Below are 19,533 nucleotides of genomic sequence, written 5' to 3'. Positions count from 1 at the left end.
AATCAATAATCAACAACTGCATCTAAACCATATAGAAGTCCAGTTGTTTGTTCTTTGTAAGTAAAGGATAGTTGCCCCAGACAGTGCAACTGTAGCTTACAGTATGAAACAAAAGGCATAAGCCTGATAACAAATAGTTTGCATGAGAACAAGGTGTAAGTTATATACTTTATTTGGGCTAATTTTTTATTTTTGTATGTAAATATAAGTTTATGGGCTGCAGATTCAGCAACTCTTGTGTTAGCAGTGTTATAGCAGACACAGCATACAAATAAGATGTATCTATCGTGTTACTTTCTATCGTAGACACATTCATTTCATTTAGAAAGTATTCAGAACCTCTTTACTTTATTACATTTTGTTATGTCTGATACTACAGTACAATCGTTTAAATTCATCTTTCTTCTCATTGATCTACACACAGTATAATGACAACAGTGAAAACAGAATTTTATAAAATGTCTGTGAATTTATTAAAAAGAAAAAGTGAAAATTTTCCATGCACAGTGAGTGTGCAGTGTGGTTACACTTTTAGATCAATGTGACCCACACATTGATTGCGAGCAGGGTATGATGGGCCACTCTGGGTGAGAAAGTCCAGTTCCACTTATTAGTCACAGTCCACCCCTGGTTCTACTACTAGACTAACATAACACTAATGTGTTACAAACATGGCTAGAACAGTAACAGTATTCAATATTTAATACTCAGTTATATTAAATTGGACAAAAAAACACACATGAATTTTGATTGCAAAAGCAAAAGTCTTTATTATGATATTGAAGTATGATTTAAACTTTTTTTGTTTGTTTTTTGATGCAGAGGAGAAAACATTTACGCTGAATGTTTTATGGGTGATAAATCATCTCAGTCTACTCATCCATGATTCCCTTGTGTTTGAAGGCACATATGTAGCCTTTTTTGTGGTTACAACCGTGATCATTCCATTTGCCAACAACTGAAAATGTAAGAGAGAGAGAAAGAGAGATTACTGACCCTTCTGTACCTAAAGACTAACATCTATCAACATGAAAGAAATAAAATTGTGATGTCAATTTGTTTATGCATTTGTTTTTTGTATTAATTTGTGAAAACCCAGCTAGTAATTGGGTCTCAGTCACTAAGCATGCGTATGCACAAATTTGTTCATGAAATATGCGTTCAGACGTTTTAAGTAACAAATCATGAATCAACAAAAACTTTTATACTAAGGACAGCTTAGACCACGGGTACGCATGCGTACCCGTGGTCTAAGCTGTCCTTACGTTATTGCAAACATTTAGAAGAAATTTTAGTATAAAAGTTTTTTAAATATCTGTGTTATATATTTTATTTATTTTTTCCTTGTTCATTTTTTCCTTGTTCATGATTATTGCGTACGTGTGGTCTTAGTTGTTCTTATGTTTTGCATACATTTAAAATGAATTTTAGTATGAAAGTGTTTGTTGAACCATGATTTGTTTAAACGTCGGTACACACAGTATACATAATATAAACAATATTGACTGACTTCTTTTTTAAATGAAAGTGAAATCAACATTTGATGCTTCTAATCTCATAATTATATTATGAGACTTTAGCCTGCATTTCACAGGAACTAATCTGATTACATATACACTGAAAAAAATGATTCATTCAATTTACTCAATTTTTTAAAGGTAAGTGGTTGCAATCAATTTATTTAAGCTACATTTAAACAAGTTTTTTATTGTTTTTTAATTTACTATTTTTTTGTTTTTGTTTAAATGTAGCTTAAATAAATTGATTGCAACCACTTACCTTAAAAAATTGAGTAAATTGAATGAATAATTTTTTTCAGTGTACGTCTACCATTTATTCACAGAATTTCTTCGCTCTTCCCCTCTTACCTTTCCAGTTCATCTCCACACATTCTTCTCTGCTGGAGTAGAGGTTTATGGGCTCACCGGGTGTCCAAACATTATAGTCCCAGAAGGAACCATCCGTCCAAAGAAATTTACCAGACTTAAAGAAAGAGTAAAAGAAAGATTATTCTTTATATGCATCTTTTGCAGTATAATGAATTAACTGGGATAATTATTCAACACAGAAAATATTTTCTTTCTCGCATTTCTACAATTTTTACCTGAAATAATTCATATCCCCCGAGCCACATGCGCAAGTTTCTTGGGTTCATCGTCTTCACAATGGAGAGCAACTCATAATTAGCCCTGGTGTTGTGCACTGACACCAGGTGTCCACCAGGAACTGTTCTTCTACAGCTTTTCTGTGTATGAAAACAGAAAATAAATGATGCATTATACAGTATTAACAAACTAAAGTTATTAATAAATGAATGATAATCAAATCATTTGGAGAATAAAAGTGTTACCTCTGCGTCAGTGAAGTTAAGAGGTCTCTTGAAGTATCTGACACAGTACTTGTCCACTTTGAACCAATTTTTATTAAAGCCATCCACGTTACATCCTTTAGGTAGGCCATGAAATGCCGTGAGATTCACATGGGCTGCAGTATCGCCTAAATGACAGAATTACACCTATGACTGTTTGCTTCTGTTTGGTTCCATCAACATTTTTCTAATGAATATGAACATATTAAAATACAAATGAAAAATTACCTCTTTTTATAGTTAAGACGTAACCACTGTCCCAAAGAAGTGCCAACAGCAAAAAGCAAACAGATGTTTTTCCTCTTTTATACTGTGAAAGAGAAAATTTTATCATCATGCTTACTTTCTTGACCAATTTGTTCCTTTAAATACTGTTTAGATAACGAACCGAAATTAGTTTTTTATTATTTCTACCACACCACAGAGTTTGCAGTGATATCACTGTTAAAGATTTGCTCAATCTTACATCTACAGTATAGCAATATAAGAAATTGAAGTAATATCTCTGAGTATGAGATGTGGTCAATTCCAAACTGTGGCTTTAAAGGGACATCACATATAAACAGAAAATTATGTTTTTTATTGTTACTCCCTTACTTTATAAATCAAAATAAGTTGAATTATTTGTTGGAGAATGACTTACCATTGCAACTCTTTCAGGTTTGTCCTCCTTTTCTCTTCCTTACTTTATCATTTGCATTTGCCTCACCTAATACCACCTATTTTATACAGTTTTATTTATTAACAACTCCTCCTTTTTCTCTGAATCAATCACACTGCCTTTAGGGCATAGAAGTGTTTTTCTCAACATTGTCCATCACACTTTTTTTCACAATAGCCTACACAAATAATACTGACCAATATAACAAATGAGTGTTATCCATTTTTTGTCCTCTTTAAATAAGGCAATGAATGCGGGGGTCAGGTGACCCATTTAAACATTAAAAAAAATTGCCTGTGAGATGATTTCATTGTATCAAACTGTGTGATTGACTAACGCAGCTGATTGTAAGCATTGACTTCCATATTAGGAACACAAATATTATGGAAGTATTGTGATAAATGATGAAGAAGGTATTTTGATAAATAAAGCTGATTGTAACCATTGACAATTCAATGGGTCCCGTCAACTGTGTGCTTACCATCATTTATCAAAATATATTAAAAAAAAGAAGAAACTCATACAGGTTTAAAACAACATGAGGATAAGAAAATGAATTTTTATTTTTGGGTGAACTATCCCTTTAATTAACGTTAACGGTTACAAAGCTTGTTTTATTAATGTATTAGCACATGCTTAAATTAACATGAACTAAGATTAATAAATGCTGTAGAAGTATTGTTCATTGCTAGTTAATGTTAGCTAATGCATTAACTAATTGTTAACAAATACAACCTTACTGTAAAGTGTTACCCTATTTACATGAAAGATTGAGAGGCCTTAGATACTAAAGCTCTTATCAGTATATTTAACACAATAAACATCACCTTATACGTGATACCACATCCTTCATCATCTACAACTCCTCCTACTCTCACTTTTCTTACATCTCAACATCACATTTTACTTTCAAAGAGCTTCAGTCAATTAAGGAGGAGATGAGAGTGTGGAGTCTGGAGACAAGACCGGAGAGCACACAAAAAAACTATGTCCATGTGCTTGCACCAAAACACGTGAAACTGTCATGATCCTGTAACAATAAGATAAAAAACTATGTCAAGGAAAACAGGATCACGACAACTATGACTTTGATGTTGCAGCATGGTCTGCCAGTTGGGAGCACAACGATATCATAATAAAAATCTGTATTATAACAAAGCATTATGCTGTCTTCTTTTTAATCATCATTGTCTTGGTTGCAATGTTCACTTTGTCACTTTCTTTATTTAATGCAAATACATGTTTATAGGGCTTAGCTCAATATTTTTGGCCATTTTGTATTCTCATCATGTTTACAACTTGACAAAACATTCAGAAACCTTGCAGAAAAGCCAACCAAAGTTTTTGGCCCATGTTTGTATTATAGATGCTTTATCTGTTAGTGTGTATTAATGTCACAGTCATTTTTTCCTCTTAAAGAAGTCTATGTGTGAACATAGTGTAAAACTATGTGTAAAACTAGCTAAAAATATATCTGTGCTAAACTATAGCCTCCAACTTACACACTGACCCATAGTGAAGATTAGTCGCATATGATTTACTAGTAGTAGGCATGGCCCACCATTGAGGTCCTCGGGGATTTTCTGACGCTCGTCTTATTTGACTCAATGGCCAGCGCTTGTTTGGTTTCTTGCACAGGCCGATCGGCATGTGATATCTTAGAACCGCGTAAGCGATTCAACAGCAACATCCCATTCAGACAGCAGTAGCAGAGCGACGCGATCTCATTCATTTCAATGGAAACCGGGCGACTTCCGGCGACACGAGCGAAAGTGACCGTTGGCGACCGTATGGGCGTGTCCAGCAACGCAAGAAAGTTAAGAAAAGTTTAAATTTACGCAAATGTCGAGCGAATTTTGTGAGCGACTACCAATGAGAACGAAGCAGTGGAGTCCACGTCATCCGTCTCTCGTCAGTTACTGGAGTGGATGGTACTCATTTGTTTATGACAAGCAGATTTAGAAATGCCTAATTGAAAGAGATGGGCGACACACAGCGATAACGTCGCCGGCTGTCTGAAATGACTCAGTATCCCCTCGTTCAGACAGCCAGCGACGTTATCGCTGTGTGTTGCCCGTCTCTTTAAATGAGGCGTTTCTAAATCTGCTTGTCATAAACAAATGAGTACCATCCACGCCAGTAACTGACGAGAGAAGGATGACGTGAACTCCACTGCTTTGTTCTCATTGGTAGTCGCTCCCGAAAGTCACTCGACATTTGCATAAAGTTAAACTTTTCTTAACTTTCTTGCGTCGTTGGACACGCCCATACGGTCGCCAACGGTCACTCTCGCTCGTGTCGCCGGAAGTCGCCAGGTTTCCATTGAAATTAATGAGATTGCGTAGCTCTGCTACTGCTTGTCGTTGGCTGTCTGAATGGGGCGTATGTTTAAAAGCGACCTCGCGGTAGTGTGATGTCACAGGCCAACAGTTCTGAGCTGCACCCCATTAAGTAAGATTATGTCAAAATGATTCAGAGAGGACCAATCTGCTCTAATTTAAAGGAACAGTATGTAAGAAATTTCTATCAATTAATCATAAAATGGCCCTGATATGTCACTAGACATTAAGAAATCATTTTCATTTAAAATACTTATATCACTGACAACAGTGGTCTGGCCAGGATATTGTCATCTAAAAAGTGGAGTTGCAGCCCTCAACTGATGTTTATGTTGTCATGTTGTGTATTGGCCACCAGTTGGGTGATTGCAGTACCAGTTTTGGCCACAATCCTACATACTATTCCTTTAAGTTAATTTTGGATTGCTTCTCGCTGTGTCGATGTTTATCGGAACTCGCTAGGTGCTCTGCATTTTTGTGCATTTTTACAGTTTTTTTCGATTGCTAAACGACAGTGGGCACAACTGGAGCTACATGTGCAAAACTCTAACTACAGTCTGCACTACCAAAAGTCACCTGAGCACAACTCTTAACATATGGCTCAAAACAGCTCCGTGCAGCCAAACACTAAACACAACCCTCACTGAGATAACACACACTGTCACTCACAACACACTGAGAGGAAAAACACTAACATCAAACACCAATACACAAAATACTAACTTTATATCTTTACAGTTTTAACAATTTCAGTGATGTCACACCAAGTAATGTTTTCTTTAAAGAATGATTTATTTATTGATTTATCACAATATTTTTTTTAGAACATCATAATTTTTTAGGGTAAATGAAAATTAGCAGTTTGCTTCAGTTGTCTGTAGTAATTTACGGAATTACAGTAATGAGAAAAAAGGTAGAAACTTAAAGTACATGAAAGGTAATATTATATATAAATGAAATATATATATGAAATTGGAATTTATATTTATATGAAATTGCAATCAGCAGTGTTTGAAAGGCACAAGGCTGAAATCAATTGTGTTTTGAATGTGTGATTCACAGTTTTGACAGCAGTGTGTTAGCATTTGAACAAAGTGCTGTAAATCCACAGTGTTGTGCAGGTTGTGATTAAAGTCATGGAATAAGTGTGTAAAGTTTTGAAAACTGTGTTCAAACAATGAAAAACGAACTAGAGTTTGGTCCACATGAACTGCTGCTGTGCAGACTGTAGTTAGAGTTTTGCACATGTGACTCCAGTTGTGCCCACTGGCGTTTAGCAATCGAAAAAAACTGTAAAGTCATGGAATAAGTGTGTAAAGTTTTGAAAACTGTGTTCAAACAATGAAAAACGAACTAGAGTTTGGTCCACATGAACTGCTGCTGTGCAGACTGTAGTTAGAGTTTTGCACATGTGACTCCAGTTGTGCCCACTGGCGTTTAGCAATCGAAAAAAACTGTAAGTTTATATTTAGAAGTTTATCAAACTAGACATCAAAAACAATTTTTTTCCGACAGGTATACGTTTTAAAAAGTAATTGAAACAGGGTGGTTAGTAACAAAACAGGTAAGTAGTTTCTTTAAATTTCAGTGATGAAATGAAAAATGATAGGCCTACGTAATTTGTCCTTTTTTTATCATAAAAATGCGCTTAATCTCAAAATTAAGTAAGCCTAAAATCGCTGAACTGCAGATGGGGCTTCCCAGGCATGATCACGTTTGTTATTTTTTTGATTAAGTTATTGAAAATGTTTTTGTTATATGTTTGTGTGAAATTCTGTTCATCTTGGCTTTAAAATGTTATGAGGAATCATTTAACGACGTTTTTAGCCTTGCCTTTCATTTTGACTTCAAAAATATAAAAATGCATCGTCAGTTTCGTCTATCACTTACAGGCAGTTTTGGTCACTTTATCACAAAGTTGTTTGTGTGTGCTGACTTGTGAAAGAAAATAACCATTTGTTAACCATACCTGGTCTAGTGCGCCTCCCGACCCATGCAAACACATATATGATTGGACTATCGGTCGACTAAAGAAAGATTCGACAATTCTGATTCAAATATGTAAATCCTTAGGACAATCCCTAATAGATAGATTGAAAGAAAGAATAAGAAGAAATAAATGATTCAATAACACTACACATAAAACTGCCTCAACCAAAACTCTTGGACGTCTTTTAGAGAGTCTATGGTGCGAACTTTGCATAGTTTTGAGCATCCAATGTTTAGCTGATCATGATAACTGGTCATTATTATCCACGTGAACGATTCTCTTCCTCAATGGAACGTCAGAGCTTTGTTTCCTATGGACCGAAACTAATCACGGCACTTGCATCTCCTGGAAATCCGTTTTATTTCAACAAATCAAAAGACGACTTCGACATTCCCACAGGGTTTCCGGGAAAGTGTACAATAAACATCAGACGTTTAGCCAACATTCTATGGGCGTGACATCTGAGGCTGAGACTATCTGCATAGTGGTGATGATGGCGCAGTGGATAAGACACTCCCCTTTGATGTGAGAGACCTGGGTTCGAATCCATTGTGTTCCTGAGCAAGACACTTAACCCCTAGTTGCTCCAGAGGCGTGCAACCTATTGTAAGTCGCTTTGGATAAAGCATCAGCTTAATGAATAAATTCATACTGACATGGTTTGAAATCTATAGTTATTTGGTTTTCTAGTAGGGTTGCTACTTTTAAACACTTTGCAAATCTGAAAGACTTTACATTTTCATAAATGGGAATTCAAGTCTATTTGTGGCTGGTTTGGGGTATTTACAAAGGAATTAAGGAATGAATGAAATCAAATTGTCCACCTAAAACATGAATCATGAAACAAAACTAGTTTTCTGTCCTGCCATCTAGTGAATGATTTGATTAATGCAAATGATATAAACCCACCACAAAATACAAAGTTAGCCATTGAAGAAAATAAATGCATTGCACGCTTTGTGCTCATTTAATCTTACACAACTCCTATAGAGTTAGCTGATGTGAAGACATGAAACAGCCTGGTACACAATGCTTTTACATTTACATTTATGAAAAGTTGTCTGTTTCCACTTTTGTGTCTTCAAACGCTTGTTTTTTGGGGTTGACATCTTATAAAAACTTATTTACAGATTAAACTTAAAAACGGTGAGCCCAGCAACATCTGCTCTTGAAGAGAAGAATGCGTGTGAATTTCTTCACAACATGTATTTAGCCCATCATGTGTGTGTGGCTCGTCATGTCAAAATATGTGTTCAGCGCGTCATGTGAACCTATGTGCATTTCTGCATTACACTTCATGTCAAAATACGTGCCTGCTGCAGATGCCTAAACAGAGTTTATAAATAAAGAGACGCTCGCATTTACTAGATACTTGCACCGTGATACTACAGTACAATCGTTTAAATTCATCTTTCTTCTCATTAATCTACACTCAGTACCCCATAATGACAAAGTAAAAACAGAATTTTAGAAATGTCTGTGAATTTGTCATTTTTTCACCGCACAGTAAGTGTGCTTTGACATCACATTGATTGCGAACAGGGTGTGGTGGGTCACTCTGGGTGAGAAAGTCCAGTGCCACTTATTAGTCACAGTCCGCCCCTGCTTCTAACACAGATCTAGACTAACATAACACTAATGTGCTACAAACATGGCTAGAAACAGCAACAATATTACATTTGTATTACTTAGTGATACGACATCAGACAAAAAGAAAATCACACAGGCATTTTGATTGCAAAAGCAAAAGTCTTTATTATGATTTTGAAGTATGATTTAAAGATTTTTTTGTTTGTTTTTTTATGCAGAGGAGAAAACATTTACGCTGAATGTATTATGGGGTGATAAATCATCTCAGTCTACTCATCCATGATGCCCTTGTGTTTGAAGGCACATATGTAGCCTTTTCTTTTGCTACAAGAGTCATCATTCCATTTGCCAGCACCTGAAAATATGAGAGAGAGTGAAAGAGAGAAAAGAGAGATTATTGAACCTTGTGTTTTGTGTTACAAACAAAACAATAACTATGGATATATAATATTGACTGACTTTTTTTATTAAATTAAAAGCGACTTTGGCCTTTATTTCACAGACAGAGTCAAATTTACACACTTATCTGACTCCATTTAAGCCTACCATTTATTCACTGAATTTCGTCACCACTCCCCTCTTACCTTTCCAGTTCATCTCCACGCATTCTTCTCTGCTGGAGTAGATGTGTCTGGGCTCACCGGGTGTCCAATCCTCATAGTTCCAGAAGGAACCATCCATCCAAAGAAATTTACCAGACTGAAAGAGTGAAAGAAAGATTATTCTGTATATGCATCTTTTACAGTATAATGAATTAACTGGGATAATAATTTGACACAGTAAATATTTCCTTTTTCCACTTCTGAACCTTCACGCATTTCAAAATTTTTTACCTGAAATATTTCATATCCCCCAAGCCACATGCGCAAGTTTCTTGGGTTCATCTTTCTCACAATGGAGAGCAAATCATAATTAGCCCTGAAATTGTGCACTGACACCAGGTGTCCACCAGGAACTGTTCTTCTACAGCTGTTCTGTGTATAAAAACAGAAAATAACTGATGCGTTATACAGTATTAAAACTAAAGTTATTAATAAATGAATGATAATCAAATAATTTGGAGAATAAAAGTGTTACCTCTGCGTCAGTGAAGTTTAGAGGTCTCCAAAAGTATTTGACGCAGTAGTTGTCCACTTTGAACCAATTTTTATTAAAGCCATCCACGTTACATCGGTAAGGTAGACGATGAAATGCCGTGAGATTCACATGGGCTGCAGTTTCGCCTAAATGACAGAATTACACTTATGAATGTTTGCTTCTGTTTGGTTGCATCAACATTTTTCTAATGAATATGAACATATTAAAATACAAATGAAAAATTACCTCTTTTTATAGTTAAGGCGTAACCACTGTCCCAAAGAAGTGCCAACAGCAAAAAGCAAACAGATTTTGTTCCTCTTTTATACTGTGAAAGAGAAAATGTAATCATCATGCTTACTTTTTTGACCAACTACATCCTTTAAATGCTGTTTGATAATGAACCGTATTTAGTTTTTTATTATTTCTGCTACACCACAGAGTTTGCAGTGATATCACCGTTACAGATTTGCTTAATTTTACATCTATAGCATATATTGAAGTAATATCTCTGAGTATGAGATATAGCCATTTCCAAACTGCGGCGTTAAAGGGACATCACATATAAACAGAAAATAATGTTTTTTATTGTTACTCCCATAATTTATAACTCTGAGATCATTCTGAATGGCTATATGGGGCAGTCATGTCCTAATGGTTAGAAAGTCTGGCTTGTATCCTGAGTGTTGCCTGTTCAAGTGTCATGCCTAAAAGTTGAGACTTTAGACTGGATTTCAGGGAAATATATATGAGTCCCGATAGCTTTCTCCCTCCTCAGAGAGAAATGGTGAAGCTCACTCCTGACTGGAATTCACCCCGTTACCCGATCTGACCTGTAATTTGGTAGTAGCCTAACCCACAAGTAGTTGTGATAAGTCTTATTCTCATGTGTTCAGAGCCTATAACAAATAAGTAAATCTAAAAACATACATTTTATCAGCTGGTATGGTTTTATAAGGCTTAACAGAAGTTTTGTATGCTGTGTTAGTTCAGATGCCAGGTCATTGTCTTACATCAAAATAAGTTTAATTATTTGTTGGAGAATGACTTACCATTGCAACTCTTTCAGGTTTTTCCTCCTTTTCTCTTCCTTACTGTACCGTTTGAATTTGTCTCACCTAACACCACCTATTTTATACAGTTTTATTTATTTACAACTCCTCCTTTTTCTCTGAAACAATCACACTTTAGGTCATAGAAGTGTTTTTCTCAACATTGTCCATCACACATTTTTTTCACAGTAGCCTACACAAATAATACTGACCAATATGGTCAACAAATGGGTGTTGTCCATTATTTTGTCCTCTCTAAATAAGGCAATGAAGATATTTTGATAATTGATGGTAAGCACACAGCTGATAACCTCTGACTTTCGTAGTAGGACAACAAATATTATGGAAGTATTGTGATAAATGATGGTAAGCATACAGTTGACGGGACCCATTGAATTGTCAATGGTTACAATCAGCTGTGTGCTTCCCATCATTTATCAAAATATCTTCTTTTGTGTTCATCAAAGAAAAGAAACTCATACAGGTTTAGAACAACATGAGGATAAGAAAATGATGACAAAATTCAGAAGTCGCCTGGCTACGGCAGTTCATTGAACCGAATGCTTTAAACAGAGCTGCCATCTTGAGACAGGGAAGCCCAGCATCAGCGTCATAGTAGGCAATGGTGTAACGGAAATAAAATCATCATAAATTGTCATGAATGCGATTTTCTTGGTTTTCTTTTGGTTCATTTTTACAGTCAGACATGTGTTTAGCATTGAGTCCAGAAAAAAATAAAGTTTTGATATTATGAAAATCTACTTTTTCTTACTATAATGCATAGTGCTAGTAGGCCTAACATCTATACGAGGCACAAAAGTCCGGCATCGTCCATGAATTCAAAGTACAGGCGGAGATAGCAGCTTTACCTAGCTACTTCCTATGACAAGACCCCTGTTTCAAGATGGCGGCGGTTTTGACGCATGCTTAGAACCCCAAGGTGACATCTAGTGTATATATCTATGAACGGTTACAAAGCTTGATTTATTAATGTGTTAGCAAATGCTGAAATTAACATAAACTAAGATTAATAAATGCTGTGAAAGTATTGTTCATTGCTAGTTAATGTTAGCTAATGCATTAACTAATTGTTAACAAATACAACCTTATTATTTTACCCTATTTTCATAAAAGATTAAGAGGCCTTAGATAGTAAAGCTCTTATCAGTATTTTAACACGATAAATATCACCTTATGCAGGGCATAGCAACCGGGAGTCTGCGTTCACAAGGCCACCGTCAAAGTGGCCAGAAGTCATAATTTTTAATGAGAGCTCCGGCGAGCAGCAGCGCCACGCATCATGTGTTCAGTGCTCTCTGATTTGTTACTTAGATTTGAGTGAACTAACATTCAGCCAATCACAGAGCGAATCATCTCTTGGGCGCGTCTGCATGAGTTTCAAATCTCTTGTTGCTTTTGTGAATTTTCGTTTTTTTTTTATTCACCTTTACTATTACGCAGTCTGGGATAAAATGCACCCCAGAAAAAGCAAAGGATGATTAGCCTACATCATTTTTTCAAACACACAATAGGGCCCTATTTTAAGGATCTAAGCGCATCGTCTTAAGCGCACGGCACACGGTCTAAATGGGCGTGTCCGATGCCACTTTTGCTAATTTAACAACGGGAAATAAAGTTTGTGTCCCGAGCACAGGGTCAAAAAGGGTTGTACATATTTTCCTAACGAGTAATGGGTGTGTTTTGGGCGTAACGTGCAATAAACCAATGAGAGTCTCAGCTCGCATCCCCTTTAAAAGCTAGTTGCGCTGGCGCTATGTCTAATCCCTATTTAGATGACGGACTTTGTAAACTGAAAAACTAAGCGGAGGAAGAAGACCACCAGTTTAAGAATAATGTTAAATAATTGTGTTGTTTTTCACTTGTATTGAAATTGTTATTTTTTTTATTAAAACTTTTAAAACCTGTTTTCTTTTAGTCATGGAAGTAAAAAAGCAGGCTTTTAATTGCTTTAAATGTATGGCTATCCAATATCATCAAAAATTATTTACAAGTATGTAAGAAAAGGTTTGTACTCTAAAAATACTTTATTTGTAACAAACAGAAGATAAAGAATTTACAAACGGCTCTCTGCACGTTTCAGCACTTGGACAGCGTCAGTTACTTAAAAATATTTCTCATCCCACCATATCCACATCACTGTTAAAAAATTCCATATAAATTGCAGCTGGGTTGCCGGTAACTTACCGTAGATTTAAATTTATGTTTTTTTACTGGCAACATTTTGTTCAAAGTTAAATAAACATTAAACATTTACAAGTCTTTGTCTTTACAGAGTAAAACTAAAAAAGCAGCATCAAGCAAAACATTCTGGGAAACAAAATCTAAAGCAAAAAACAGAAAAAGGTTGATGATGATTTCTGGTTCCCAGAATGCTTTGCATGAGGCTGTTATTGTATAGTTTTATTTTGTAAAGATAAAGACTTGTTAATATTTAAAATGTATTTAACTTTGAACGAACTCTTGCCAGTAAATAACATAAATTTAAATCTATGGTAAATTACCGGCATTTTTTTTACAGTGCAGGTACAGAGTCATCATATACAATAAATCCGTGAGGTATCATTTAAAAAAAAAACATTTAAAAAGAGATGCATTTGTGTAAAGCAAAGCATTTATTTACTTACCAGGCTGCAGGTGAAGCAGCTCTTTTTGTCTTCTAATGTCTCATATTTAGTCCTCATTTATGTCCAAGACTTAATAGTAATCTTTTACATTCAATCCTTTAATCTTTCATATTTAAAAGCGTTTTTGTGCTACTGCGCATTTATGTATGTGATAAGCAAACCCGCGTCGTCGTCTCGTTTATAGGCGCATATTAATAATGTGCTCTTTAAATAACAAAAAAAAACATATTGCAGCATTGACTGGTTTTTGTTGGTCATGGCGTTGTCTATTTTAGTTGCCTCAAAATAGCAACGCGCCAACAATGCGCCTGAACACACCTCGTTTTCAGACCAGAGGCCCATGGGCGCAAAAGGGGGCGCAAATGCATTTGATATTTAAACAACGTGGCGCTAAACGTGAAAATTATAATTGCGCAGGGTGGAAACTAGCAAAAGACACTTGCGTCGCGCATTGCACTGCATTGCGCCGGGTGTAAGATAGAGCCCATAATGTTACAGTATGTCGTGATGACATTAATCACGCGATAAAGTTTTCATGTTATGATTTAACTGCCCCCCCCACACTTTTAAAATAGCTGCTACGACCCTTTACCACATCCTTCATCATCTATACAACTCCTCCTTCTTCTCTCACTTTTCTTAAATATCAACATAACATTTTACTGCTTTCAAAGAGAATCAGTCAATTAAGGAGGAGACGAGAGTGCGGGGTCTGGAGACAAGACAGGAAAGCACATGCTCCATACATAACTCGTGGCACTGCCATGATCCTGTAAGAATAAGATGGAAAACTATGACAAGGAGGACAGGATCATGACAACTATGACTTTGGTGTTGCAGCATGGTCTACCAGTTGGGAGCACAATTATATAATGATAAATATCTGTATTATAACTTATAAAACATTATGTCTACTTTATAATCATCATTGTCTTGTTTGCAATCTTCACTTTGTCACTTTTTCTTTATTTTACAATGCAAGGGATATAATAGTGTGGTGTTATAATTTGCCTTACATGCATTAATGTCACAGTCATTTTTTCTTCTACTCAAAAAGAAGTCTGTGTGAACATATAGTGTAAAACTAAACATAAAGCTCCAAATGCCTTGCAAAGCTGTGTTGTCTTATTAAAGTTTTAAAACTAGTTTCTGTCCTGCCATCTAGTGACTGATTTGATTAATGCAGATGAGATAAACTCACCATTAGAAGGTTAGCAATTTCTGTCAAACCCCATTGAAGAAAAAAAAATGCATTGCACGCTTTGTGCTCCTTTAATTTTACACTGCTACTACGGTCAGCTGATGTGAGGACATGAAACAGGTACACAATACTTTTACATTTATACATTTGTCAGATGCTTTAATCCAAAGCGACTTGCAGTGCCTTACAAAGTATACATTTTTTATAAGTGTGTGTGTTCTCTGGGTTCAAACCCACACTGTAAAAAATACTTTGCTGCCTTAAAAAATTTATCTTGACTAGAGATGAGTTGTTATAACTACAGGTGAGTTGTTATAACTTATAAAATTAAGTTGACTTTTCTCAACTATATTTTATAAGTTGTGACATCTCATCTCTGTGGACATGACTTGTAAATCTGAGTTGATTTAACAAAATTTTTTAAGGCAGCAAAGTATTTTTACAGTGCATGAACGCAGTGCTCTACAACTTAGCGGTATACATATATTATGAAAAAGATTGGACAAAAAATCGTTAATGATTTGTATTTTTACATTAGCATGAAAGCACATGATGGGGACATACAAATGGTAAATTTATATAAAAAAAGGAAATTTAAATATTCTATTCTTCAATGGGGTTTGACAGAAATGTGTAACTTTCTAATTTGTGGTGGCTTTATCTCATCTGCAATTATTAAATCAGCCACTAGATGGGAGGACAGAAACTAGTTTTGACTCATGAATTCATTATTTTTAGGTGGACTTTTGATTTCATTCACTTTTAACTTTCATTCCTTAATTTATTTTAAACACCCCCAACCAGGCACAAACATACTTTGATTGTTATTTATTAAAATATAGGGTCTTGCAAAGTATTTAAAATTAGACACTTAAAAAGACAAAGCTACTGTGTGGCTTGTTAATGTGGTGTTTGAGGTCTTGTGATTCACACACACAACACTGGGGACACCACTGTGGTGTCTTTATTGTCTTTATATGGTAACAGGATAGTTTAATACCAAAGCTGTTATGTCTTTAGTTTGTTGAAATGGCCTACAAGTTCTTTTAAACAATGTTGAAGAACCAGTTAACTTAGTTGTAATCTGACTTTCTAACATAAGATGTTTTAAAATAAAAATAAAAAAAATATGCACGTTTGAGGACCTGCCATAAAAATCAACATAAAGGAGATTTACCTTTACATGCATCAACATGGGTCACCCCTTTAAAGTAATAAAGTGCACTTAATAAATTTTTTTTAAAAACTCTTACTAATGTCTAGATAAGACAACACAAAAGCTTTAAAATGCATTTAGAGCATTATGTTCAGTTTCAGTTCACACATAAACGTTCTTACTGAGTAGGAAAATGACTGTGACTTTAATGCACACTAACAGACGAAGCATCTATAATAAAAACACGGGCCAAAAACTTGGTTGGCTTTTTGGCATTAGCTGTCTTTTGGTTCTTGAATGTTTATGTTTCAAGAAGAGAATAAAAAATGGCTAAAAATATAAATACAGATATCTATCAAGATATCATTGTGCTCCTGTAGATCATCTGGTAGAGCTTGCTACTTGCAACACCAAGAGGTTCACTTTCAGGAAACACAGGCTTACATACTAATAAAATGTACCTTGCACTTTGTATTAAAATGTCTGCAAAATGCAATGTTAACTGGCAGCATTTGTATTTTATGGGGAGTGATGAAGACTGATGAACTTTAATAGCAGTAAATGTGAGTTTCAGATGTAAGAAATGTGAGAAAAGAAGGGGGAGTTGTATAGATGATGAAGGATGTGGTATCATGCATAAGGTGACAATATATTCACTGTGTTAAAATACAGATAAAAGCTTTAGTATCTAAGGCCTCTCAATCTCTCATGAAAATAGATTCTACAGTTATTCTGCAGGTAAAATAAAGTATTGAACAAGTCACCATTTTTCTCGGTTAACATATTTCTAAAGTTGACAAGGTGACAATTAATGTAATTTACACAAGATGTTGGTGACTGACAACCACAATCCACAAATTCAAGAAATCAAAACATAGATGTACATGAATTTGTGATGTACATGAAAATGAACATGAAGTTGTGTGTACTGTATGGATAAAGTAATAAAATGCTTACTGAAATGTATTTAATACATCGTACAAAAGCCTTTGTTGGTATGTACTCTTGTGTTAGCAGTGTTTAACCATTTCACTACCAACAGAAAGCTTAAATTTAGTCTTACCAGTATGTGCTATTGTTGCTTGTTATTGTTATTCATAATATTATAATTATTTGTGTTATGTTTTTTTTTATTCTAATATCTGAATGTATGTGATAAGAAAATGCCTTTAAGCTATAAAGTAGGCTATCAAAAAAGTTAGTACATTTTCTTTTACTTAGGTTTAAGATTACTAAGGTTTATTCTCATCTTTGGAAGCACCTGAATGCTTCATGTATGAAAACAGCACCATGTAAGCGTAGGTAGAGCATACAGAACCAGAAGCAATCTCTACTATGGTTAACAGGAATGCAGAAGTAAGTTGGACATATATCCCATTGCATGACCACGTTAAAATCTTCTGATGCAAATAGCAAAGTTCACCTTTCAACTAGACAATGACCCTAATTACACGGATAAGACGACACCAGAGTGGCTTATATACAGTAGGGACAACTCTGTGATAAAGTGGCCTAGACCAGGGATGGGCAACTTCGGTCCTGGAGGGCCGGTGTCCTGCAGAGTTTGGTTCCAACTTGCCTCAGCTCACCTGCCTAAAAGTTTCTAGTATGCCTAGGAAGACCTTAATTGGCTGCTTCAGGTGTGTTTAATTATGGTTGGAGCTAAACTCTGCAGGACACCGGTCCTCCAGGACCGAAGTTGCCCATCCCTGGTCTAGACAGAGCCCTGACTTGAACCCTTTTGAACATTTACCGTTCTAAAGTATTAGAAAAAGTAGTGGCAAGCCAACTATGCACATTCTTAGTGAATAATAGTATGTGTGAATAGTTCCAATCAGGATTCAAGCCCCACAATAGCACAGAGACAGGACTGCTTAGAGTTACAAATGACCTCCTTTAACATTCGATCATGGTGAAATCTCGATACTTATATTACTAGACCTTAGTGCAGCCTTTGACACAATAGATCAGCGGTCAGGCGTTAGGCGATCTGGTTTAGATCGTATCTAATCAACCGCTATCACTTTGTTTATGTAAGTGAGGAAGAGTCATATCACTCCCCAGTTAAATACGGCATACCGCAGGGATCAGTTCTAGGTCCTACCCTGTTCTCATTATATATGTTACCTCTAGGAGACATTATCAGGAAACATAACATAAGTTTTCACTGTTATGCAGATGATACCCAGCTTTACATCTCCTCACATCCTAATGAAACACACCAGTTCTCTAAGCCAAGAGACTGTATTAGCGATATTAGTGACTGGATGGCAAATAACTTCCTTATGCTAAACTCCAATAAGACAGAGATACTTATTATTGAACCGAATTGCTCCAAACTAAATATGTCAGATTACAAGTTGCCCATAGATGGCTGCACTGTGGTGCCATTTTCCACAGTCAAGATAGGTGTGATGTTTGTCAGCAGTCTATCCTTCCATAGCCATATCTCTAATGTTTGCCACACAGCATTCTTCCATCTTAAAAATATTTAAAAAATACGCCATATGCTGTCTGTATCAGATGCAGAGAAGCTTATCCACGCTTTAATGACCCCAGGAATAGACTATTGTAACTCATTACTCGGGAGATATGTCTCGCAAATCAGGTAAACAGGCTTCAGCTGGTTCAAAATGCAGCCGCAAGAGTGTTCATTTGATCTAAGAAGTATGACCACAAAAGCCCTATTTTGGCATCTTTACACTGGTTACCAGTCAAATATTGCATACATTTTAAAATATTGCTAATCACCTATAAAGCCTTAAATGGCCAGAATACAACCCATCATGTACACTACAGTCACAAAATTCTGGTTACTTAATTATCCCTAGTATATCAAAAATGCCTAAAGGTGGTCGATCGTTTTCCTACTTAGCCCCTAAAGCCCGGAATACACTGCAGGATTTTTTGACCTCTTATAAGATCATTAACTTATCCCACTGTGCGACATGGATTGTTTAAACTCGGGTAGGACAGGCATGTAGACTGTATGATGATGACACAGAAGCTTCGGCGGCAGCATCACACGTTGCGCGACGTCACCAGCATGCGCTCGTGGTAAACAAATACCAGTAAGCAGGTCGTAGCAGCAAACACACTGTGCGGTTATCATGCTGAATTTCTGAAATTGCTGAAAATTATCGTAGGCTATCTTTGGACGCAAGACCGGGAAAACGGCCGTCTTTGAACCTCTCTCACTGTACAACATAGGACCACCGATAAAGAGCCACGATAACAGAAATCGCAGCGATTGTTTCACGATGGCAATCTTTCGGCTGGGACAGCCAATAATTGTGCAGTGTATCCCAGGCTGATTTACAAAAAAAACCTTTCAAAAATTTGACACAGTCAATCAATTTAAGTCTAAAGACATTTCTCTTTAACAAAGCATTCACATAATTTTTCTAGTAAATGTACTTATCACGCAATAGTTAATAACTCGTCTAAGTAATAT

The 19,533-nt window shown here is 35.8% G+C and overlaps 2 protein-coding genes across 2 annotated transcripts; both read right to left on the bottom strand.

Annotated features, from left to right (window-relative positions):
- Positions 1 to 744: 744 nt before the first annotated feature.
- On the bottom strand, positions 745 to 3,065 carry LOC135786178 (lectin-like). Its single transcript, XM_065295861.2, has 6 exons — positions 3,012 to 3,065; positions 2,597 to 2,678; positions 2,351 to 2,496; positions 2,105 to 2,245; positions 1,869 to 1,983; positions 745 to 958 (listed from the first exon to the last, which is right to left on the bottom strand). The coding sequence occupies exons 1-6, from the start codon at positions 3,012 to 3,014 to the stop codon at positions 873 to 875; spliced, it is 573 nt and encodes a 190-aa protein (XP_065151933.1). The 5' UTR covers positions 3,015 to 3,065; the 3' UTR covers positions 745 to 872.
- A 6,050-nt stretch (positions 3,066 to 9,115) lies between these two features.
- On the bottom strand, positions 9,116 to 11,130 carry LOC135746667 (galactose-specific lectin nattectin-like). Its single transcript, XM_065265322.1, has 6 exons — positions 11,078 to 11,130; positions 10,272 to 10,353; positions 10,026 to 10,171; positions 9,782 to 9,922; positions 9,533 to 9,647; positions 9,116 to 9,303 (listed from the first exon to the last, which is right to left on the bottom strand). Exons 1-6 carry the CDS (start codon positions 11,078 to 11,080, stop codon positions 9,218 to 9,220), a joined length of 573 nt encoding a protein of 190 aa, XP_065121394.1. The 5' UTR covers positions 11,081 to 11,130; the 3' UTR covers positions 9,116 to 9,217.
- Between the last annotated feature and the right edge of the window lie 8,403 nt (positions 11,131 to 19,533).

This window comes from Paramisgurnus dabryanus, chromosome 4, assembly GCF_030506205.2.
Source record: "Paramisgurnus dabryanus chromosome 4, PD_genome_1.1, whole genome shotgun sequence".
NCBI classification, from domain to species: Eukaryota; Metazoa; Chordata; class Actinopteri; order Cypriniformes; family Cobitidae; genus Paramisgurnus; species Paramisgurnus dabryanus.
The sequence above is the reverse complement of the archived record's forward strand: the minus strand, read 5'-3'. Positions and strand labels throughout refer to the sequence as shown.

What these genes read in the sequence shown, in the direction of transcription:
- LOC135786178 (XM_065295861.2), bottom strand. An exon ending in CGTCTTAACTATAAAAAGAG is followed by an intron (nt 2,497 to 2,596) that starts GTAATTTTTCAT and finishes TCTGTCATTTAG; the next exon opens with GCGATACTGCAGCCCATGTG. An exon ending in GGGGATATGAATTATTTCAG is followed by an intron (nt 1,984 to 2,104) that starts GTAAAAATTGTA and finishes TCTTTCTTTAAG; the next exon opens with TCTGGTAAATTTCTTTGGAC.
- LOC135746667 (XM_065265322.1), bottom strand. An exon ending in CGCCTTAACTATAAAAAGAG is followed by an intron (nt 10,172 to 10,271) that starts GTAATTTTTCAT and finishes TCTGTCATTTAG; the next exon opens with GCGAAACTGCAGCCCATGTG. An exon ending in TAAACTTCACTGACGCAGAG is followed by an intron (nt 9,923 to 10,025) that starts GTAACACTTTTA and finishes TTTTATACACAG; the next exon opens with AACAGCTGTAGAAGAACAGT.